General features: G+C 34.7%; 1 protein-coding gene across 3 annotated transcripts in view; it reads left to right on the top strand.

Annotated features, from left to right (window-relative positions):
• MDGA2 (MAM domain containing glycosylphosphatidylinositol anchor 2) overlaps window positions 1-26,066 on the top strand; it is a 791,718-nt gene that overhangs the window by 526,624 nt on the left and 239,028 nt on the right. For all 3 annotated transcript variants that reach the window (XR_004817749.2, XR_003134750.3, XM_025442520.3), the window contains exon 6: window positions 12,847-13,116. Coding sequence is in view for 1 of the 3 variants with exons in the window: in XM_025442520.3 (XP_025298305.1) it covers window positions 12,847-13,116 (270 nt within the window). In the remaining 2 variants the exon portion in view is untranslated. The remainder of the gene's footprint in view (window positions 1-12,846; window positions 13,117-26,066) is intronic.

Genomic DNA, 26,066 nt, shown 5'->3' with positions numbered 1-26,066 from the left:
GTATTGTTACTACTTGAGCATTTTATTGGCTGCATCTTTTAATCACACATGATCCAGTGTGTGATTAAATGTACAGGCAAGTCAGCAGCATTGATTTCTGATAGACACATTATGTAATAGGAATTTATTGATGATAGCTTTGGCCTCTTGTTTTATTAATGGCACCCAATATCCTGATTTGACAAGACTGGATGTTATCAAAAAAACAGAAGAATAGTTTTCATACAACTGTCACATCTTTTTATACCAAAGTTTTCACTTTGGTTTGGCAATCCAGCAAAGTGCTCAGCCAAGCAAGAGGCAGGGTTTTAGGTCAGCCAAGGAAAACACTACAAAGTAGTATTTTGTCTCTAGCAAAATCCAGCAACCCTAGTTTGCGTTAGTTCTAACATGGTGAGATATAGGCAATTTCAGATAGTTTGACGTAACAGGTAACAGGAGGTAAGAAATTCCTTCAAAATGATTGTCACATATTAAATGCAAATTTTAAAATATATTTCCAAAGTGAAGAGAAAAAAAATAAGCACAACAGGAAATTGAACAAACTATTAGGAAAATGAGCAGTGTAATATGTTCTTGTTAAATTTCTCTGGGATTAAATCGACTAAGACTCTTACTTAAAGGGAGCAAAAAGGGGGACAAGAAGATAAACTCCTCTTCTTATATCTTTCCAATTCACCTGATGATGTTGATCAGGAGTACTTAATAACTCAAGGCTTGCCTCATTGCATATTGTCTTTCAACTTTAAGTTTAGTTCAATCTGATAAAAATTGTAATATGTGTATCTTTTTCATTTTGGAACCATAAGTAAAAAGCAATATGGTGTGACATCCATATATTATGACACTATGGTTTGTAGAAAAATATGATACTACTTTTCAAGGAATCTGAAAATTCACTGGCTATATAGTGTCTTCATGTTAAACATTGTTTTGTGTGTTTAGGCAAAATGTTGAATATGAATATAGGCATAGAAAATATTATTATAGATATACTGATCCACAGTCAATGTAATATGGATTTAATTTTCAAGTTACTAAAGATTTAAATAGGCAAATCAATACATATCAATATTAGGAATTTGAAGAAAAACAAAAAAATCATTCAACATTGAAAACAAATGGCATTTGTATCTTCTGCAAAGACATTTCAGCAGTTCATAATTAATCATGTCAAATGGGAAAATGTGGATTTACTGAAATTTATAGTGAAAATATCAGAGCTAAAATGTAAAAGCTATGTTTCCAATAGCTTTGAGAAATAAAATACTGTCAGGACATTTTGTATGTACATTTCTTATGTGTAGAGAGGAATTGAATTCAGAGGCGATTCAGTCAATGTTTTATCTCTCATATTAAAATAGTATTAAAAAGGTTTTATTGGCTTTTAATCTTTCCTTAAGCAACATTCCATTTTGTGCAGCTTATTTAGTTCTTTACACATGCTACATTACATTATTATCTTATTCAAAAAATAAATACCTCCCTTATCATGTAGCAGCATTGTCCTAGAACATGGCAGCAATATATTTAAATATTCTCCAAGTGTCTGAAATCCCAAGATAAGAAGTGTAGCTTGTTTAATGGTTAGACTTGAATTGACTCTCGTTGAAATTAGATCTGTAATGACAATGTTAAGCAGCAGGTACTGTTTACAGTATGTCAACATGATACCATAGTGACACCTCCTACAAGGTCTATAGTTTAAAATTGTCATTTTCTTCAGGGTAAACCCGAGTTGCATGGCTTTGTAATCCAGTCCAGTAAAATGGCTCCTGATCACACACAAAACTTGAAATTCAATTTTTCTACTTCACATTTATTTTTAACAAATTATGCTCTGATTCTTTAAGCCTTCCTTTTTCTTTTTTTTTAATTTAATTAACTATGGGGAAGGAATATCAATATAAACCTAATAGTAAGAAAAATACTTAATACATCTGCACTTGAAAGGGTCTCCTAAAAACACATTAGCCCTTTGTAAAAAAAAAATCTGAAAAATTCTAGGGTTTCCCAGGAAAGATTTTTTTTTTTAAGATTGTATTTATTTATTCATGAGAGATACAGAGAGAGAGGCAGAGACACAGGCAGAGAGAGAGGCAAAGAGAGAGAAGCAGGCTCCATGAAGGGAGCTCAACGTGGGACTCGATCCTGGGTCTCTAGGATACTCCCTGGGCCGGAGGCAGGCACCAAACCGCTGAGCCCCCCAAGTATCTCCCCAGGAAAGATCTTAATTTAATATTAAGGCATTCTTACCTACTATAATTAGATGCCTAATTCAGCATTTCCAAATGCTCACATGTCCATTGGAGGCTAGAGCAGAAATCTCAACTGCTAGGTTGGAAACAGATACTTGCTAAGGGCTGAGGAACTCATGACACTACTGATCTGGGTTGTGACCCAATTCAGGCAATCAAGATATGATATCCTATTCTGTAAAACCACTTCTAAAATCCAACCTAAATAACTGTTATAATATTCAAGTGTGTTAAGTACAGATATATGTATGATTTTCTTATTTTATTTTTTATTGTCCTTTGGTCTACTACTGTATTCAGCAAAATATGACCACTTTTGTCTTTCACAAAATAGTATTTCATAGCAAACTTTAGAAGCATCGGCAGAAATATTTCTCTCTCTCTCTCTCTCTGCATCTTATTACTAACATCTAAATATATGGATGTATTACTTCTTTTCTTGCTTTTTAAAATTATACCTTCCTATTCAAGCATTTTGGGGAGAATTGTTGAAATATATGGAGGCTTGGTTTATCTTTGTGACCACACTTACTATGCCATGTAATAATGCACTTATTTCTCTTTCTCTTTTCTTACTGGCAGATTGTCAACTATCACTGTCTTTCTTCATTTTTCTGTCTCATGAAGCCTTTCTGTGTTTAAGTTCCTCCCCCTATCCTCTTAAAATCTGAGAATTTAAATTAGCTGATTCCATAATAGTAATGTATAAGTTAGGAGTAAACACACCCTGAGCAATGGCCTAAGAGCCTTTTCCAAAGACTCTTAGGATTCAGGCTTTTTTTGTTTGTTTGTTTATTTGTTTTTTTGTTTTTTTTTTTTTGTTTTTTTTTTTTGTTTTGTTTTGTTTTGATTCAGGCTTTTTAATTGTGACTTAGGTGGTTCACAAGTCCTTTTTGCCTTATTTTCTGAATTGTAGACATTTCTAGAAGTCCAACTAGCAAACCACATTTGTTTTTGCCCTGCCCATGTTTTTATAATGTAATAATGGATGATACTAATATTACCTCTTCTTTTTGTTAAAGAGGCAGCACTAAGTCTTCCTCTGGCATAAATATCATCAAGAATTCAGTTAGAACTTAGAAATTATCAACCTCCTTTACTTCACTCTTGAGTTTATGAACAATGATTTATGTTCATCTCAAGTCAGACTGCCTAAATTAGAATCCTACCTCCCCCATTCACTACCTATATGACCTTGGGCAAGTTATCTAAACTATTTCTTAGATTGGTAATAATTAGAATGGATAATAATAGTACCCATCTCATACAATTAAGTGAGTCTATATAGGTAAAGGGTTTTGAAGAGGGTCTGGCACATATTAAAAGTTATAATCGTCTCCATCTAATCTTTGCTGTATCTTGGATCTAATTTAGTTGTTTGAATAAAGTGAGTAAGATGTGTCATAAGATTAAGAGACTGCATGTCCAGATTTTTTCATAATCAAGATTTTTTAATCAATCTAGGCAGTCTATTAAGAATTATTTATTAGAATTCCCAGGATGTTTAGAGAGGCAAACAGAGGCCTAGTAGGGTTAAATCTATTGAGCATTATTCTTTAAGATTAGCTATGAGCCAATCTTAGTCAAAAAAGCTAAAAAATAAAGTTATAGAATCATAAAATGATTCAAAATAGAGCACTATAATACAGTGTCTCTCAAGCTGGGTAATAAAAAGAAAAAAATTAATCTCTATCAGATCAGTAAGAGAATAACCAATAAGAGAGTGCTTTTTTTCATGGATCCCTCTGTGTTATATTCCTGGTTTTAGAAATACCAGCTGCCCTCATTTCAGCAGCTGAGGTAGCCAGAACAGAATTATTGTTTTGTTTGCTTTGCTGCTCTGGTAAGGCTTCAGTATTATAGCTGCAAGATCCACACCAGATGGTCTTAGAGGTGATGTCTTTATCTGTTCTGCTGCTACACTATATCACTCTTACAGAAAAGCCTTAAGTCCTGATTTTTTAAGCCCATATTGAATTATCTACAGACTATCTTCTTATGAAAAAGGCCATTCTCCCTTTATTTTAGTTTTAGGGATATAATTTAGCTTAATCACATAGTTTATTAATAATAATGTACATGTCATAACTGAGCAAAGACTTAAGTATAAAAAAGTATGGATAATATACTATATTCATTTCATATAAGTAGCATACTTAATTTTGATAGAGAAATTCCTTGTCATCACCTTGTTAGTAATGTAAAGCATGGTTAAATTTAGATAGATTGAACAATGAAAGAACTGGCAAGTCTTTAGAAGTAGTATTTTTCAATGAATGACTCATGAAATCCTGAATCATAATGTCACATTCTTTCATATTATTATCTTTTTGGGTTAAGTTTATAATGAATAGTTAGGGCTTCAGTGAAATTTCTGTTCTCTAATCTTTATTTTTTTTATTTTTTAAATTTTTTTTTAGATTTTTTTAAATTTTTATTTATTTATGATAGTCACACAGAGAGAGAGAGAGAGGCAGAGACATAGGCAGAGGGAGAAGCAGGCTCCATGCACCGGGAGCCTGACGTGGGATTCGATCCCGGGTCTCCAGGATCGCGCCCTGGGCCAGAGGCAGGAGTTAAACCGCTGCGCCACCCAGGGATCCCTCTAATCTTTATTTTTATTGTTTTTTTTATTTGAGTACAATTGACACACAATGTTACATTAGTTTCAGATGTACAACATAACGATTTGACAAATTTATACATTACCACAAATCTAGCTACCATCTGTTATCATACATCACTATTATAATATCACTGACTACATTCCTTGTTCTGTGACTTTCATTCTTATGACTTATTCATTCCATAACTGGAAGCACATAACTTCCACTTCCCTTCACCTATATTGCCCATTCTTCCACCTGCTTCCCCTCTGGCAATTGTCATTTTGTTCTGTATATTTTGGGTCTGATTCTGCTTTTTGTTTGTTTATTTGCTTATTTGTTTTGTTTTGTTTTTAGATTCCATATATGAATGAAACCATATGGTTTTCAGTCAGACTTATCGTACTTAGCATACTATACTCTAGGTGCGCCTGTGTTGTCTCAAATGGTACGATCTCATCCTTTTTATAACTGTGTAATATTCCATTAATATCACATCTTCCTTATCCATTTGTCTAATGATGTACACTTAGGTTGCTTCCATATTTTGACTATTATAAATAGTGGTACAATTAACATAGGGGTGCCTATATATTTTCAGATTAGTGTTTTCACTTTCTTTGGGCAAATAGCCAATAGTGGAACTTGGGGGTCGTATGGTGTTTCTATTTTTAGTTTTTTGAGGGACATCCATACTGTTTTCCATAAGAGCTCTGCCAATTTGTAATCCCACCAACAGCAATGTGAGAGTTCCTTTTCCTTCAGATCCTCGAAAATACTTGTAATTTCTTGTCTTTTTTTTATTTTAGCTCTCCTGACAGGTGTGACACAATATTTTATTGTGGTTTTGATTTGCATTTCCCTGGCAATTAGTGATGTTGAGCATCTTGTTCTCTAATCTCTAAATTTTTAAAATTATTTTTTAATTTAAATTCAATTTGCCAACATATAGTGTAATACCCAGTGCTCATCCCATCAAGTGCCCTCCTTAGTCCCCATCACTCAGCTACCCCATCCCCCCATCCACCTCCACTTCTGCAACCCTTTGTTTCCCAAAGTTTGGAGTCTCTCATGGTTTGTTTCCCTCTCAGTTTTTCCCACTCACTTTCTCTCCTTTCCCTTATGATTGCTTTCACTATTTCTTATATTCCACATATAAATGAAACCATATCATGATTGTCCTTCTCTGATTAACTATTTCACTCAGCATAATACCCTCCATTTCCATCCACATCAAAGCAAAAGGTGGTGATTTGTTCTTTCTGATAGCCCAGTAATATTTCATTGTTTATATAGCCCACATCTTCTTTATCCATTCATCTGTCGAAGGACATCATGGCTCCTTCCACAGTTTGACTATTGTGGACATTGCTGTTATAAACATTGGGGTGCAGGTGTCCCAGGATTTCACTACATCAGTATCTTTGGGGAAAATACCCAGTAGTGCAATTGCTGGATCATAGGGTAGCTCTATTTTTAATTTCTTGAGGAACCTCCACACTGGTTTCCAGAGTGGCTGTACCAGTTTGCATTCCCACTAACCATGCAAGAAGGTTCCCCTTTCTCTACATTCTCTAATCTTTAAATTGAAAATTCTTTTATTTAATGAAATATTATTGAGCAATTAATCTTTGTGAAATTATTTTCTGGGTGTTGTTGGTACGAACACAAAAAACATCACCCTTTTCACCCTGATATCCTATTCCTAAATATCTCACAGTGAAAGAGTTGAGGTAAATTCTCTAATTGTTGGAGTGGAGCTTCAGGGGTGGATGCTATAAACAGCTAAGGTCTTATAAAGGAGGAAGTAACTCTATTGGCTTAGACAAAAAAAAAAAAAAACAAAAAACAAAACAGAGGAATGCAGTGGAATTGATATTGATATTTGACCATGATAAAGTACTTGACCACTGGTTTACCAGGTGGATTAGCACTGGAAGAGAATTCCAGGAAGCTGATAATAGTAAATTCATTCTCTACTGATCTTGTGAAGAGCACATCTTTTCACACTAGCACTATTATTAACCATCTTCTATCTTCTATATGAACAGGAAAATTCCATGGACAACAAATTCCTTAGTTGGAAGTGTTTTTTAGCTTAGATTTCTCTTCATGAATGATAACCTTCTGGGATTTGGCTGTGGGAGATGAATGCTTCAATTCTTATAAACTTGAATGAAACCAAATTTTGCCAACATTTCACATTTTGGCAAGAATAGTTAGGGATTGTTGACCAAAGGGTGGAGATATGTGTGGTTTTTAAAGTTGTTTTTCATCACGATTCCGAAGGTTTATGAAGACATTTTAGGCCATTAAGTATTAGAATCCTAACTATTGACATAACTTATTGACTAAAATAAAGCTTTTGACTTTATTGTCTTTTGCTTACCTTAGAACACAAGCTCCATTTCTAATTTTTCCATTATCTTGTTCAGTGATTAGATTCAAATGTATATAACACTTGTTCTATTTTGTAAAGTTTCATTTTATTGAAGAATATATTTTGGAAAATTTCCTTCCTCATTTTGCTCATATGGCATAAGTATCTTGAACAGGGATCATAAATGCACATAACTTCAGAGAACAGGCAGGTGATGTAAATATATGAAGTTACCTAAGACAATAGGAGTAATGGGGAAGGGGCTGGTTCTCTTCCTGTTAGGATGTGAGCTTCTGAGTGCAGGGATTCTTTGCCTGTTTTTTCCACCAATAAATCTCAAGTGCCTGTTACAGGGACTAAATACATATTAGGTGGTCAGTAAATACTTATTGAATGGACAAATGTGTTGAAATCTGTTATACTAGGGAAAATAAGCAACACACCTAAAAACATTCCTTCCTAAAAACAGCAACAACAACAACAAAAGATATTATGCCAACCTGTTTTGTAACCCTGTTATTATGAGCTAAGTCTCTTCTAGGAGACTTTTCTGTAAATTTCCATGAAGGAATATACTTGCTCTGCCTTCTCAATGATTTCCAGATATATTCACTCTGTGAATATTAACATAATGAGAAATGCATGTTGGTTTCAATATCTGTAGCAAAGCCTCTCTCTTGAATTAGAGACTATTTATGAATACTGTTCTGAATATTGCCACATCCTAGAGCATTGTTTTAAACAGAATTTCTCAAAATGATATCATTCCTGGACTTCATGAGAACAAATCAATATGTCAACAATGATAATATTTGAAGGGTAACCCAATTAAATGAATAGATTATTTTCAGTCTTCAAATCAACTTCTAAAATATTCTTTTATTTTTACTATGTGAAATGTTCAACCTGTATTTCAATGAAATGTGTGTTGGCAATGGACCTCAATGAAAAGACAGTGATTCCTGCATTTCAGTGAAGTGAGTAGTTCTTTTAAGAGAAACTTTTTTCTGTTCCTCGAATCTGTAAGCACAGCTTAAGCTGTATCTCACCACATAGAAAGAAGCTGGACTTGGTTTGTCTGTCATCTGTATTTTTTTTTTTTTTTAGTTTAAATAATGTAGGATCAGGGGATCCCTGGGTGGCGCAGTGGTTTGGCTCCTGCCTTTGGCCCAGGGCGCGATCCTGGAGACCTGGGATCGAATCCCACGTCGGGCTCCCGGTGCATGGAGCCTGCATCTCCCTCTGCCTATGTCTCTGCCTCTCTCTCTCTCTCTCTGTGACTATCATAAATAAATAATAAATAAATAAATAAATAAATAAATAAATAAATAATGTAGGATCATAGCACAGAAACAGGAAGTTAATCATATGCATTTTTAATCCCCTTCCTTCAATTCATACTGTATTTATTCTTTTTGTGCCTATACCCTAATGGATAAAAATGCCTCCAGTCACCACTCATTCATTTCTTAGTCTTTCTTTCTTCCTTCCTTTCTTCATCCTCCCTGCCTTCTTTTCACATTACCTTCATATAACCAGCTGTTGATTGCTGATACATGGAAGGATAGTCTAGCAGACAGTGTGTAAGCCCTGCCTTCTCATCTTAGCAAGTTGTGGAGGTTACTACTATTTCTTTTGACAGGCTCCACATTCAGTATTCTTCTGTCTAAGGACTTTCTCTAGACTCAGTAATGTGTTCAGCCAATAATGAGGTTGGAAAGCTCAGAACCACAGAATAATCCTCATTAAGTAATGAGGTATGGGAGTTGGTAGACAAACACCCCACCCAGCCTTCTTGCTCTTCACCAGGAGAGCTCTGAGGTGTGTTCTACGGAGTCTATCAGAGAGATCCAAGTGGCAAGAGGTCAGGCTTCTCACAGTGATGGCCTGCTCATTAGTGCTTCTTTACTGGCTTTTTTCCCCATCACTAGTCCCCATTCTTACTTCCTTCAATATGATTCCTGGCCTCTGCACTCAGATTAACTATGTATATCAGAAACTATTTTGGGAAAGATTCAAACTAAGAAAACTACCATCCTAGCTGAGATCTCTCTGCTTCTTCCATTCCTTTGTAGGGCTAAAGACTAGTTCCCTTGAGTCACAGAGACTTTCCTGTGAGATTTCTACATCCTCATCTGTCTAGCCAGTCACACTTAGGGACCTAAAACCAGGAAGGGACACATAGCTATTCTCTGCTCTGAATATCCAACTACTTGGGATTTGGTGTGAGAGTGAACAGGCCAGTCCTCTCTGTCTGGAACCCATGGAAGTGTCTGTTGCTCAGCCCAAGAAAACTCTTCTTTTTGTTTACCAGGACAGGGGGAGCTGAAGGGAACATGGGAAGAATTCCCTTTCTCAGAGATATCTCCTAAAATATATTTTCCTTATTGCTGTTATTGAAGTTCTATTAAACATTTAGGATTTTGGAAAATAGAGACAGAAGACTGGCCTTTCCTCTCTCTTACTTCCTTTCCCTTTCCCTCTCTCTCTCTCTCTCTCTTTGTTGTCCTACTTCATCATATTTCTCCCAGGACCAATAATTTATCTATCTATCGATTGATTGACCAATCATATTCCTACTACAGAGTACGTCAGTCATGCTACAATGTTGGCATACTAATGTTAAAGAGGAGAGAGTCAAATCTCTGGAACAACTGCTATGGTGACCCATGCTTTCCATAATTAAGGAATGGCAAGATTGTCTTTCTGAAAATCTGATTGGCACCACAGTTATTTATAAGCCCTGCATACATAAAGAATGTTTATAGCTAGTGGTATGTGTATCTATGTATGTGCTATGTTAAAAGCTAACTTAGTTGGAATTGCTTTTATAATTTGAGGCACATTTTGGTAATAACTATAAAGCATGTTTCAAATAACCTATGAAATTTCACTTTATTTGGAAGATTTCCTTTATTTTTATGTATTTCATTTTTTTTCTACTTTTTGCTTTGATTTGATGAAGATCCCAAATAAAAATTATACTCTTTTCAGTGTTTCTTTTGTCCCTTTTTCAACCTTCATATTTAATTTCTTTATCACTTAACAATGAACTTAAAATAGTAATCTCTCTCTCACATGTTGCTGTGAAGAATGTATGGATGTCTAGATCCTGCAGTATGTTTTAGGACACTGCACTTTTCTCATAGTAAGAAGGAAACTGATGACATCTGGGGTCTTACATGTTTTATGCTGATAAAGTGAGGGAGTAATCCAGCCAACACATGCTCTAGGCATTTACTGAATACTCAGCTACCTACATGGTTTAATGTAATGAGATATATCTTTCCTATATACCTATTTAGGCGCTAAAGAGGATGCTTATAATGCAAACTCAGGATGGCTGGATGGTTTAAGAACACTGAAAAAAATAGCATTCATTTGCAAGGTAGATGATGAAATGGATATAATAGAGCTTTGAAAAGGCCTATGAGAATGTTGAATTTAGAAAAATGAGAACAAGTGAGGGAGGAGAAGAGGGTGAGAGAGAATCTCAAGCAGTCTCCATGTCTAATGCAGAGCCCATGTAGGGCTCATCTCATGACCTTGAGATCATAAGCTGAACCAAAATCGAGTCAAGCACTTAACTAAGTCATCTGGGTGCCTCTGGGGTATTTTTAATGTCAGGGATAATATTAGAAAAATGAATGCCATCTTCAACAAAACTAAGTTGGACAATATTCTTTTTTCAATTCAGATTTGGAAAAGAGGGTTTTTAAAAATAAGATTGTGAATATGGTTCTGTATAATGCATTACAAGTAGAACAATGGTCTTGGTATATATGTATTATTTTTTGAACTTTGGGATTGGGGGGGTTCTTTAAATATTATCTGTCTAATAGAAAAACAGCTCATCTTTGTACAAGTCTTTTTCAGAGGCAAGTAGTTCTTGAGTTAATGTCACCATTGTATGTTTCCATAGTCTAAACATATGCTATTAATGGCTCCTAAGCCTTGGGACATTTAATTTTACTAAAATATGGTATAAAACAAATGAGCTTTGTTAATATGATATAAAAGTTGGAATCTCCAGAATTATATTTTAACTAATTACCTTTGTAAATTATACTATTTACTTCAAATTGGGCTATAGGGATTTCTTTTACTTTTTTGGCAATATATCAATAATTAATTGATATAATATTTAAATAGTAATATCAAAATATTTAAATAGTAATATCTCTTGTCAGCTTAACAACCTTAAGTAACTCTTGAGAGAATTTTCTTTCTACTTAACGATCGCTATGTACATTTTTTAATTTTAGTCATGAATCTTTATAATTTAACGTCAACACCTCACAAGGGCTATTAAGACACTTTGAAAACTTCCATATTACTTAAAATGATGTTAGAAAAATCAACATGCAAAAATGATGTTTAAAAATGTCATCCAGGCAAACTGCCTATCCCAAACTGTGCCAATTCCATAATAATATGGAATTGTTTTCTTGCTCTCCTCTGTTTTGTTTTAATAAGGAAAACAAATATTAGGCCACACAAGAGTTTACCTTTTATTCTGAGAAAAACACTCCCCAAGTCTTAAATTGAAGTTAATAGCGTAAAAAAATCACATAGTACAATTGAACACTTTACGTGTAATATGGATTGATTTCAACACAGTTTTGACTTTGGCATAAAATATCTCTGAATATGTGAGATCAAACACTAGCATACTGCACCCCCCCACCCCATTTTTATTTAGAGATGCATTGTTGTTGGCCAGCACTGCAGTGTAAGCAGAAAAGAAGTGCTGTATGTGAACATACATATTTTTGTGCTGTTTCTACTTTGAGTGTTTAATGAAAAGTCTAACACAGCATTTTTTTAATGGATGTTTATCTTTTTATTTTTTTTAACCTGAAAGACTGCAAATGACTTATTTTCAATGGGGAGATTATTATAAACTAAACATTCGAGTGGTAGGAGGCATAGTTTGGTGACTATGTTTGAGCTCTCATTTCTTTGTTTTAAAGCAGTGCTTATGAAACTGTCTAGACCTTTTATGAATGGAGAGGTTAGAGATGAAGTATGGGGACTGCATTAGAATTAGATGATTTCATTATTCCTTTCAAGATCAAAAATCAGGCCCACTGCTTGGTAAAAGACTGGAATGATCTGTGCCTTAATCTCTTACTCTATTGTGTTCAGGTGCAAAAATGTATCATTTCACCTCAGAATGATCCAAAAATTAAATAATTGACAATCTTCACCATGAAAATACAAGGACTAAACAGCTGTAATACTTATACCTGGAAGGACAAAAACAAATGGTGATTGTCAGCATTAAAAGGGAAAGGGATTTTTGTTTAAAAACTTTAATCCTTTTTATCATTCTAATTTTGGAACAGTAATCTCAGAATACACAAATTTTAATTCCTCTCTCTCTGTGTAAGGTATTTAGTACACTTCTACAGGTTTATGCCATGTAATTAAAATATGTAACCATTATGTCTGGTTTAAATTTGATTAATACAATGTGATTTTGGCAAAGGAAAATAATATGTCCTTTAATTGTTTGAATAAATATAAAGCATGCTGTTGAATTCCAGTTGTAACAGATCTAAACAGTGCATTTTTTTGTTTGTTGGTTTATGTCTTTTAGCATCTCCGTCAATTAAACTCTTGGTGGATGACCCTATAGTTGTAAATCCTGGAGAGGCCATAACATTAGTGTGTGTTACAACAGGAGGAGAGCCTGCACCCACTCTCACTTGGGTCAGGTCCTTTGGGACTCTGCCTGAAAAGACTGTTTTGAATGGAGGAACGTTGACCATACCTGCCATCACCTCAGAAGATGCTGGTACTTACAGCTGCATTGCCAATAACAATGTAGGAAACCCTGCAAAAAAGTCCACCAACATCATTGTGAGAGGTAAGTTGGCCTAGAGAATGTTACCAAAAAAGTTTCTGGATAAACCAGGTTACTGCAAAGCAAATAATGTTTGATATAAAAACATTTCCTCAAATATTGCATGCATGTGTAACATACATAGAAAATTCTTTATAAGTGATGAATGATGTCTAATTATAAATGGAAACTAAAATTTCTGAATCTTAATAACCATACTTCATATTTGCATTGGATAGTTTTCATAACACATTCTTAATGATACTATGAAACTATTCCATTGAATACTTTTTATATGTTCTTAGTAAAAGAAATCATTAAAATGCAAATGTGGCATAGAGCATTAAACATTATTATACAGATTGTGTATTAGTTCAGGAATTTAGCAAATGTATCAATTTAATGTTTAATAAACATTTATTGAGTCTCTATTACAAGCAGAGCTCTAAATTGTGGGATTATATAGAGATCTATAAAACATTACCTTGTACTCAAGGATTATACTGTGAAATAAAATATCTCAATTAACAGCCCTATAATACAGTGTTCAGGAAGTAAGCAAAAACTATAGACATGAAACTATAGACATGAAAAAAATTACAGTAACTTCTGGCTGAAGTTATTAGGGAATATCTAATATCATTTTCATAAGGTTCTAGAGGTGGGTAGATTTTTAACTGACTGAGATTAGGGAAAGACATGGAAAAGTCAGAGATCACGAAAGACAAAGTATATCTGAGGTATTGGCATAAAATATGGGTCACTAAATCAATAGTGGCACTGAAGTACTAGTGTGGATGCTGCCAGCTGGTGGGCTGGTACTACGTGGAAGAAATGTTATCCCTCCAGTTTGGAGGATGTAAAGTTATGGTTCAAGGAGTTTGTATTTCTTTATGTCTCACTTCACCTGGCATGGTCCTGGGTTGGGAGTGGGGGATGGACACCAATGGCTCTAAATTAAAATAGATATCCATTCTGCCCAAGAGGACACTTCTCATAGGCAAATGGAAGTTTTTTTGTGATGAAGGATTATAATGGAAACAAAACATAATTGAGTGTATTGAGATTATCATTTGTGATTTTGTGAACACGAATTATGCTGGTTTTGAAGCCTGTTCGTATCCAAACTCTTAGAAATATGCTACTTAACCAAAAATATGCTCTAATCAAAATATTGCAAGGTGTTAGATATAAATCAAGACACTTGGAAAAATACTCTCTATCTGCTGCAAAACTGTAGGCCATACAATATTTAGTAGTTGCAAGATATACCATTATTTTATGTATCACTACAAAGTAAAACATAATGCCAATTAAACTACCGTAGTGTTTTCTTATGAGATAGAATCTTATTGAAAGAAGTCTTTCAGATCTGTTTATGCGTAGGTTTTCTTTTAAGCCATATATCACCCATTAGTAGACATAAAAAGGAAAATAAAGAAAAATAAATTGCTTATTTTTCAAACTCCACACTTAGAACCAATCCAACTGCTTTAATCTCAGTCTTAGATGACTATGATTTTCTACACAGCATCTTTTTTTTCTCATTAAGAACATTTACAATTCAGAATTACAGAGAAATATCGTCTCTGATTTTCTTCCAAGACAGACCACCACTGCTGTGCCCTGTTGATAGCAACCGTAAAAGGATATTGAATGTGAGGTACATTCTGATTTTATGTGAGCGTAATAAGGATTTTGGAACCAATGAAATGTGATCTCTATCTCTGTTGTTTAATTTTAAAATTTTCTACTGGACAACTACTTATATTCTAATGAATTAGCAAATTTGTAAGGGATACATGAAGGTAACTACAAAGAGCAGTGTTCCTACCCTCAAATCCCTACCTTCAAAGGGTTTTACAATTCTGTAAGGAAGATAAGAACACAAAGGAATAATATATGGTAATAAATAAAAAGACATGGTCCCTGAATGGACGTATATTAACTTTTCTAACTTAGATATCAGTATTGGTAAAATGCAACTGCTCTAAGCCTTGTCTCAGTGACTAATCAGATTCTGTTCCTCAGCCACCACAATTTTCAAGAAAAAAAAAAAAAAGGAAAGAAAAAACAAAACTGTACAAATCACCATGTTTATTATTTCTGATTTTTATCTGTTCACCTTTAAACACATACTTTCCCAAGTAGCCATGAAATAGTGCTACCAAATCTTGCAACAAAAATTGTGAGATTGATTAAAGCATTGCAAGACTATTTTTAAGACTCGTGGCTGCAATGGAGGACCTTTCATTCCATTATTTTATCAAGGATAGGAACTCACTAGAGAAAAGTAATGCCATTAGAACAGAGGATCATCTGCAACTACATTGAATTCCTACAAAATTGGCAGAATCTCTAGCATAAAATGTCTGTGTTGCTCAGGCACCCTCCAGAAGGGACTGACCATCCACAGCCCATACATACTCAGGAAGTGATCTGCTCTTCCCTGTTCCATCTAGCGGGTTTCATCCAACTTCTTACAAAGGACAGTTTCCAACTTTGACAGGAATGGTCTAAAATAAATAGAGCCTAAAAATGTATTTCCCCAATTTATAATTTATTTTTAGGCCTTTAATTTATCTGAAGTACACATTTGCATCACCTTATAATATTACCAGCGAGACCTCTCTGCAGTGGCATCCACATCATTCATAAAATCAAGTTTGTATAAAATCCTGCTGAATATAGAAATAGCCTTGGTTAGTGAGTCCTAGATTGCATGTGGGGAGAGAAATGGCTACAGTAATGTGAGACATCTGATATCTGCCACAAAGACCAAGAAATTCAGCTAAAGAAAATGGTTTTCTTTTTATTGTATCAAAGAAATCATTTTCAAGTCTTCTGAATTTGTAGACCTCTACAGTGTCCCAGATTAACTGTGTCATGGATACAGTAAAACTAGAGTTCTCTATTTATTTTATTCTGTAATTAAATCAAGATTTATAGACCAGGTTTTCTGGGCAAGCACAGGGATATTTTGTGCACAGAATTCCCATTACCATTGGAGAATATTCATGGACAAAAAAAAATACAAGCATAGGGTGCAGACAGGAATAAAACTCTAGAAACATTTCTGAATTTGTCTTTTGATATTTTTTAATAGGAAATACTTTAAATAATGTAGACAATACTTCAAGTAGAATGCAGGCTCAAAGCATCTCATATGTTTTAATATTGTGTTAGATATTTATAAATATAGCTGCTATGTCTTTTCTTATGATTCCTTAAGAAATTGTAGTGATTGAGCCATATTTCTCCCAAGTCAGGAGAGAAGCAGGGTGGCTTGGACTTGGTGCTCTCCAAACTCCTGTTCAGTATGTCATTTTCACATTTCTCATTTGTTATGAATTGAACCGCTGTGCTGAAAAAACATGGTTCATAACCTGACCAAGATATTATTGTATTTTAGTTTCCTGTGGTCTTTTAAAATTTTATTCAGTGGTGTGATCATCCCCTGTTTCCAGAAGAAAAGTCAGGCATACCCCATGATGCTTATGCTCATTATTAGAAATAGAGAATCTTACAATGCATTCAAATCACAAACACAAATTTAGTTCAATGTTTTCGGATGCATGATCCAAAATAGTAGAAAAACTCCATACTTAATGCAAAAATTTCTCTCCTGCCTGGCTTGGGTCCACATGGGGCTGGGGACCTGCAATGGGAAAGCAAGAGAAGGTGGTATGGTTGGCTTCTTCCCCTTTGTCTGTCTGTCCTCCACCTCCTTGACAATGCATTCCAGCCCTGACCTGATTGCCAGGTTCTGAAGTCCCTGGCTTCGGGTGGGGTAGAGAAGTCTTCTCTATATAAAACATCTTTCTTTTTTATATGGCACAATAATGTACTCTTGGGAGATTACTCTGTCTAGAAGATCTATGTGGATCAAGGACTGAGCTCTAGTGATGGGATTTCCCAGGAGTCCCTTAAAAATACCACGTTCTCTGAGCACAAGCTCTTGTGAAGTATCCTTTCCTCTTTTCTGCTGAAGGCTTCTCTTTCCTCCAAGCATCCAACTAAACAGAGTCCAAGATAGGCCTGTACCACTTCTCCTTCCCTGTGACGCACATCTGTTTAGCTTACCAGTAAACTCTGTGAGAGCCCACAAATTCCAGTTTAGCCACCTCTTTCCTATTGCCACATGGGTTTTGGCTACCTCAGATAGATCAGGTACCTTTTCAGAGAGAATATTTCAGAGCTCTGACTGGTCTTATGAAAAGCTCCTCAGTAAGATTGAGATTCTCCTTCTGCCACCATTGTCCACATTGGTTCTGTCTTCAAACTATACCTGCATCTGGTCATGTCTCGCCACGTTCACTGTTACCACCTTTAAATAAACTATCAATATATCTCCTGTGGTTGATTAAAATAGTCTTTTCATCCAACTTTCTGCTCTGGCTCCACTTTTAGAAGCCCCTCCTTTATCCACTTAGATAAGGTAGACTAGGCTGTTAACAAACAGACCTATAGCTGTAATCACTTTAAACAAGAACACTTGAGATTTTTCTCATGAAAAAGTCCAGGCGTTTCCTAGTTGATAAGGCTAGTGATGGTGATGTATATATGATTGGTGTGTATAGAGGTGAAGAGCCTGCTCCATGCAGTCATTCAGATACCTAGATTGATGATGTTTCTGTCCTCATGCAAAAGCCAGAGTGATTGGAATTATGTCATCCTCCTGACAAAAACTCCAGTGGATTTCATCTCACCTAAAATGGAATTCAGATTCCTCATCATCATTTCATATACCTCTCTTCTTTACCTACTATACTTCAGACACATTCTTTTTCTTTTCCCACATAGGACTTAAATATTTGCTGTTCTTTGGCCTAGAATGTTAATTTTCAAATACCACCTTCTGGAAAGTGACTTGGGCTACCCTTTCTGAAATAACCCACCCCTAGTTCCCTTACATGATTTGTTGTTCCTTCTTATCACATAACTACCTAGAGTTATTTTATATGTATTTCCTTATTTATAGTCTCTCTCTTTTATGGGGACAGTGGGGACAAAAAAATTTATCCATTGTCCTATTCAGTGATGTATCCCTAGAACTTAGAAAACTACCCAACGTATAGTAGATGCTCAATAAATATATGTTGAGTAAATGGATCTCTTTTATAAGTTTACTGGCTTAAACATTTCTTACAGACATCTATCTCCCTTTGAAATTCTAATTATGTATTAAATGACATTAAGGTAAATTAGGAAACTTTATATACATATTAAATCATATGAAACATCTGTGTGATGTTTGAAAGGCATCATTGTTGTTATTATTTATTGCTGTGTAATAAGCCACCCCCAAAGAGTAGCTTAAAATAGTGCTGTCATTTGTTTTGCTCACAAATCTGGGGGTTGAGAGGCTCAGCTAAAAAATTAATGGTCTCAAATGATTGCACTCAGCAGCTTGGGCTGGAATCAACTTCAAGGCTTCTCATTTAGATATCTGTTGCTAAACTAAAAAGTTTGAACAGCTGAATTCTTTAGGTTAATCTCTGTCATTCACTCTCAGTAGACCCTTTACAGTTTCTCCATATGTCATACTTACAGTAGCTAGACTTCTACTGGATCACAGGGCAAAGAGCTGTATGGATTTTTTTTTTTAACCTGGGCTCTCAAGTCATGCATTGTCATATCTGCATTCTATTCAAGGCAGTGATAAAGCCTGGCCTGTTTCCAGAAGGGGATAAAAAGGAGGAATGTCAAATAATCTACAGGCTTGTTTTGTAAAAGGCAGCATGATATGTGGTGTACTCCACAAATCATATTCTTCCCCTCATGTTCCCATGCTTCCTCAAGCTCACTCATGCCTCTTATTTTGTTCCCATTTTCTCCTTAATTTCATCAGCCCCTCTCTTAAACCCCTGACCTCTGCTAAGTGACATTGTAAACAGTTTTTTTTTTTTATTTTTAGAAATATTCCAGCCTATTTTTGTTGGCTATGATCTCAGATTTCTAATAAGGAGAGAGAGAAAAAGTTGTCAATATTGAAATAGATTTAACCTTTATGGAGGAAGTCAATATGTATTCAGTGAGGCATACATTTACAGTTCCCTAACTGCGCAGAAATATTCTGTAACCTCCAGGAACATCATAACCCTCTGTTCTGAAAAGTGTTGATTTACCTAACTCTAATGTATCCATGTGAAATAACTAAGTTCTCACTAATAATCTGAATTGTGATATTAAATATGTTTGTTCAGAACTCACTTAGTGGAGATACCTCAAATATTAGCACACCTAACATTTCAAAATGATCTTTAGGCTTAATACAAAAAAATATAATTCTAAAATTCTGGGAGAATAAAAATGTGAACGGTTGAGTGTATCAGTTCCACTTAGATAATAGTAATAGTAATAGTTATTATTTATTGAACACTTAACTATGTACCAGGCTACCAGAGAGACTGTGTACATTAACTTTTTAATCATTCCAAAATATTTATGAGGTAAAAAATATCATTATTCCCATTTTTTTTGAAAAAAATATAAGTGAAGAGGGAGCAGTTAAGTAACTTCCCCCAGACAAGCCTAATTTCAGCAGCAAAGCTGAGATTCAAAATCCACACAGTATGATTCCAGGGCCACTATCTTAACCAAGGTACCATAGTGCCTTACAAAATTTAGCCAATTTTTTAAAAAATGTATAATCTACTCCTCATCCCCCAAATTGAACTGACTAATGTCCTTTATTATTTCCTTTATTCTTGCCTTGCTTAGAGACTTACTAGGGATTATTTCTTAAATATATACCCATTTGTGATTGGAAGAAGTTCTGTTTTTGTTACTCAGCACTTTTTTCTGTGGTAATGGTAGGCATACTTCAAGTTCTAACCAAGTGAGTGTTTATAGATTATGATTTTCTAAATAATATTGCATTGTGAAGGACTTAGCATGACTTACCAGCTCTTACAAATTAATGTACAGGAATTTTAAGAATTTCTATTACTTAGAAGAGACCAGTTGAATCACAGAAGACAAAGACACAAAACAATTGCACAAATAAAGCATGGAATATAAACAAGGAAACAAATAAGTAACCTATACTTTAAAAAGTATGTTCATTGTTTTTGCCAGAAGGCATCTATTTCAAGCTATTGATTAGAAAGTCAGTCAGAATTGACAATTTTCCATAAATAACTGATTAAATTTAGCTTTCAGTGTTTCTAAAAGTAAATTATTTGTGAATTTCCAATAACAAGGTCATTGCACTTCCCAAGCATTTAGATTAATCAAATTAAATTTCCATTTATCATATTTTCTTTGATGATCTGTCATTAATAAAAACTACAATGATAATAGCTGAAGTTGTAGAAAACCAATCTTTAACATTTTCCAAGAGCAAAGCTGTCTGCTGTGTGCAGGTGTCCCAATTATTCATGTAGATTAAATGCTTTATTTCTGTTTTCCCAATTTAATATTCTGTAGTAATTACATCTCCCCCAAACACCAGAGAGAATTTTATTATATTATGTTTTATAGCTCTGAAATGGTTTCATTATTATTTTTTAAGAAATTAATCTGGGCTATACAAAATATGAAAATTATCAAATTCAGTAGTTCTCATCTAAATATAGATAGCTCAGTTTCTTTTCATAAATAGGATATATCTAACTTATCTTTCTTCATTGAAATAATATATGAGGAATTATAAAATATAATTTCAAGTAAGAGAAGTTTGTATAGATATTGCCTATTCTTCTTGTTATTTTTAAAGATTTTATTTATTTGAGAGAGAGAAGGGGCAGAGACAGAGAGAGTGAAAAAGAGAGAACGCAAGAGTAGGGGAGGGGCAGTGGGACAAGCTGACTCCCTGCTGAGTACAGAGCCTTCCTCGGGGCTAGATCCCAAGACCCTGGGGTCATGATCTAAGCTAAAGTCAGACTTTGATTCAGTCACCCAAGCATGTTTACATCATGGTAACATGATGGGTAACAGCTTAGTTATACATGTTTATTTTATTAAAGCTTACATCATCCTCCTTGGTAGATGGTCTCTCGTGTTTAGTCAAAAAGAGATGTGCCAGTTTGTAGTAGTGCTTTGAAAGGAAATACTTGCTAATATCCAGAAAATAAGAGTCTTATTCAAATAACATTATTTTAAAAATATTTTAATCAGTTTCTTTGAAGGTGTTTTATGTATTTTGTTTTTTTTTTCTTCAGTTTTTGGTTTTGTTTTGTATACCCTAGAGTTGTAAAATAGATCCAAAACAATGATATTAATTTGAAAACATCTAATTCAGATGTTTTTATCCTATTATTTTTTTAACTATTTAATTTTTATTGAAATTTAATTTAGTTAATATATGCTGTATTATTAGTTTCAGGGGTAGAGTTTAATGATTCATCAGTTGCATATAACACCCCGTGCTCATTGCATCCAGTGCCCTCCTTAATGCCCATCACCCAATTACCCTTTCACCCCACCCACCTATCCCTCCAGCAGCTCTGTTTATTTCTAAAAGTTAAGAGTCTCTTACAGTTTGCCTTCCTCTTTGTTTTCATCTTATTTTTATTTCTCCTTCCCTTCCCCTATATTCATCTCTTTTGTTTCTTAAATTCCACATATGAGAGCAATCATATGGTATTTATCCTTCTCTGACTTACTTTGCTTAGTATAATACCCTCTATGTCTATCCATATCATTACAAATGGCAAGACTTCATTCTTTTTGATGGCAGAATAATATTCCACATTATCTTTATCCATTCATCTGTTGATGGACATCTGGGATTTTTCTATAGTTTGGCTGTTGTGGACACTGCTGCTATAAACATTGAGGTGGTACCACTCCGAATCACTATCTTGTATCCTTTGGATAAATACCTTAGAAGTGCAGTTGCTAGGTCATATGGTAGTTCTATTTTTAACTTTTTGAGGAACTTCCATACTGTTTTCCAGAGTGGCTGCCAGTTTACATTCCCACCAACAATGTAAGAGGGTTCTCCTTTCTCTGCATCCTCACCAATATCTGTTGTTTCCTGAGTTGTTAATTTTAGCTATTCTGACTGGTGTGAGGTTATATCTCATGGTGGTTTTGATTTGTATTTATCTGATGCTGAATGATGTTGACCATTTTTTCATATGTCCGTTGTCCATCTGTATGTCTTCTTTGAAGAAATGTCTGATCATGGCTTCTGCCGATTTCTTGACTGGATTTTTTTGGTTTTGGGTATAGGTTGCCTTTTAGTTTTGTTGATTATTTCCTTTACTCCACAAAAGCTTTTTATCCTGATGAAGCCCCAATGGTTCATTTTTGTTTTGTCTTTGTTGTTATGGCAGGTACTTATTTCCCAAGCCTATTGACTCACCACACTGGGTTAGTGTGGGTTAAATGGTCTGTAGGCAGTAAGGTACCAGGAAAGAGATCTGTGATATGGTTCTGGCATCCCTTCAGTTAGCTATCAGATCATGAGTATGTAAATAGGCTTCTGCTTACTTTACAACTAAGATTTGTAGTAAATAAACTCTAAGATACTTTTATTCTAACCACCTATGATTCTATATTGTCAAAATGTACCTTAACCTAGGCCCATTTCTGGACTTCATCATTCTTTTTTTCTGTTTACAAACTTCCCCATGGAGATGCACAACTACAAACACATGGTCTGCAGATTTACACATCAACACAAATATTAAAGAACATTAAACTTTAAAACAAAATTCTATTTTCTATATTTTTAGTTACATACCTCAGGATATTAAACCAGGAAGATAAATTTGAATGATGCTTTCAACAGATATTTAGAAAATTTCTGTTCCATGCTGTACCTGCATCAGTTGCTATGAGGCACAAGAAGAGGAATGAGTGCAGTCCCTGAGCTCACAGTCTTACACTTGCATGGAAAAAAATATCAGGCAACTATTCCCTTCATAGGTCATAGGAAGACCATAACCATAATAGAAGCATAGGCATGAGCTGTTGGAACCTCAAATGAGGAAACAATTAATTCTGATTAGGGAGAAACAAGAAAATTCCGTAGAGGAAGGTGACATATGAACTGGTCTTTGAAAAGTGCGAATCTTTTCATATTTAGAAACCAAGTGTCTCTTTCCTATGCTATGTAGAATGGTGACATTAACTAGCTTTTTGAATTAACTTATTTTCTTATTCATGAAATATTAGAAATTGTTGATAGCCTTTCAAAGAAAAATCTATGTTTAACTTCCATCTTTTCTAATAGAATATTTTCAGGAATTAATTTATACATTTTATTTTATTTTTAAATGATGCTTAGAAGTTAATATTCTGGGGACACCTAGGTGGCTCAATGGTGGAGCATCTGCCTTCAGCTCAGGGCATGATCCCGTGGTTCTGGGATCGAGTCCCACATTGGGCTCCCTGCATGGAGCCTGCTTCTCCCTCTGCCTCTGTCTCTGCCTCTGTCTCTATGTCTCTCATGAATAAATAAAATCTAAAAAAAAAAAAGTTAATATTCTGCAGTCTTGACTTGTGTGAGATTTTATGTACAATTTTTAATTGAATTAGTCAACCTGTCAAATTTTGCTTGCTCTGTTTTTCTGTTTCTCTTTGAGTTCTGTCTAATATACTTCCAAATGAGTGTTCTCTTTAAATGCTTCAGGAAATTTCTAAGTAGAATCAATCAAACTTAATTCTTAAATTATTCTTCTCTAGACTCCATAAGATGATATCTTAATTTTAGCTTTTAAAGAATCTTTTCTTGTTTTTTTCCTTTTTGCCTCAAATATACTTATCTGAAAATTTTGTATGCATGTAAATCATCAACCCAGTAATTCAAACTCATCTTAACCAGAATTCATCTGTTAAGATTCAAGTGTTAATGACTAGTAAGTGAAAATTTATCCATGACAAGTCAATACATGTGTTCCAAACTATTTAATTAATTTTCAAAATCTCAAAGTTGGGAAAATACTTTACAAATGTTTTATTTATGGGCATCCCAGGTGGCTCAGTGGGTTAGCGCCGCCTTCAGCCCGGGGTATGATCCTGGAGTCCCGGGATCAAGTCCCATGTCGGGCTCCCTGCATGGATCCTACTTCTCCCTCTGCCTGTGTCTCTGCCTCTCTCTCTCTATGTCTCTCATGAATAAATAAATAACATATATTTTTTAAATATTTTATTTATTAATTATAGAACGCTTACATCATATAAACATTAGGATTAGTCTTGCCATGCTTTCTATAACTTATGCCCACATACCTTTTACTTACTTAACATTCACAGAGATAATACAATTCACATTCGAGTTTCAGCCATGATATAATGGATGATGTAAACCCATTGCAAAAAAAAAAAAAAAAATAGAAGAAGAAGAAGGAGAGAGGTGGCATTTTATTTATCTGCTTAGGTTAGTTGTTCTCAACTGGAAGCAGTTTTTCCTTTTAGGGGATATTTGATAGTTTATTGAGACATTCTTGATTGTCATCACTGGAGGTGGTGGTGTTGTATGGATATCTAAAAGGTAGAAGCCAGGAATGCTGCTGAACACCCTACAATGCACTGGACAGCCTTCATGAAAAAAAATAATTGTCCAAAATGTCAGTAGTGTTCCTTTCAGGGTGCCTGGATGGCACAGTCAGTTAGGTGTCTGACTCTTGATTTTGTCTTGGGCCATAATCTCAGGGTTGTGAGATTGAGCTCCATGTGGAGCTCCAAGCTGGGCATGGAGCCTGCTTAGGATTCTCTGTCCCCTTCTCTCTCTTCCCTATTTTCTCTCTCTTTCTCTCTCTTTCTCTCCTCTCCCTCTTTAAAAACAAAACAAAACAAAATAGTACTGGTGTTTATAAACACTGCCTAAATAAAAGTTTCTTTTAAAGCCAATGTAAAAAGTGCATACACATGCACACACAACAAAATAAAAACAATTCTAAAAAAATCAATGTACATTTTGATACCATATTAATGTCAGATTGTATCATTTTTTGACATATATCTTAGAGTTTCAGATGTCAGTACTTCTTTACCGGACACTCATAACTCTGTAGAGTTGTCTTGGGAAAAGGCTGTCGTCTGGCCTGTGTAGGGAGTGCTTACTGGGAACTTAGCCTCTTCCCTGTGGTCCATGTTCATCACCAGTTCCTATCTTCTGCATTATAATGATCTCTCTTTCTCTGTCTCAGTGGTTCACCTAATTCACGTCCTAAGACTCTTTCTTCTGAAGTGCTGTACTCCATTTGATAACATTTCTCACCTCATTTATTAAAGTTTGTTGAGGTGCTTTCTAATTTTTGAAACCTAATTTTTACTATAATAGTAAGAGCTCTTTTTTGGGCTTCTAAAAGATTCTCCCTCCCCCATGTCATCCACTGAGTGCCATGGAGTCAATGAACACAGTCAAATGGACATAATATTGCATTTATGATCCTCTCAATTCCTATAAAATCCTTATATTTCCTGGAGCACTAGAAGATATGCTGTCAGGCTTTCCAAGACCTGAAACTAGCATAATGGAAAATGAGATAATGGATATTTATGTTGCCTTTCTCAATTTCCTTCCTAAATTTTCTCCTAATTATTCTGGTGCATGTGCGTGTGTGTGTGTGTGTGTGTGTGTGTGTGTGTGTGTGTGTGTATTTGACCTAAAGAAGATGTAAAATGTCACATTACGGCTACTTCTTATTGTACAGGTTAAATGCAAACTTTCTTTACAGAAACTTGTTTTGAAGGATTGTTTCTAATGTAGCATATTTCCTTTCCTTTCATTGGCTATCAGTTTCTCTTAACAGAAGTAGAGAAAAACTCGAAAAAGAGGCATGTAACAAATTGCATTTGGCCTATTGATTTAGAAGTTGATTTAGTGTAAGTGCTCAGAGACATAAATGATGATATTCATTTGGATAGCAAGATTCTGGTTCAGTAATTTCTTCCTCTCACAGTATTAGAAGTCTAGACTCAGTGTCTCCATTAGTTCATTATTAGTTTTAATACCTGATCATCATATAATGCCCCCCTGCTTGCTGATGATATAATCTAAGCATATTAAAGGACTA

This window comes from Canis lupus, chromosome 8 (genome assembly GCF_003254725.2).
Source record: "Canis lupus dingo isolate Sandy chromosome 8, ASM325472v2, whole genome shotgun sequence".
Classification (NCBI taxonomy): Eukaryota; Metazoa; Chordata; class Mammalia; order Carnivora; family Canidae; genus Canis; species Canis lupus.
The sequence above is the reverse complement of the archived record's forward strand: the minus strand, read 5'-3'. Positions and strand labels throughout refer to the sequence as shown.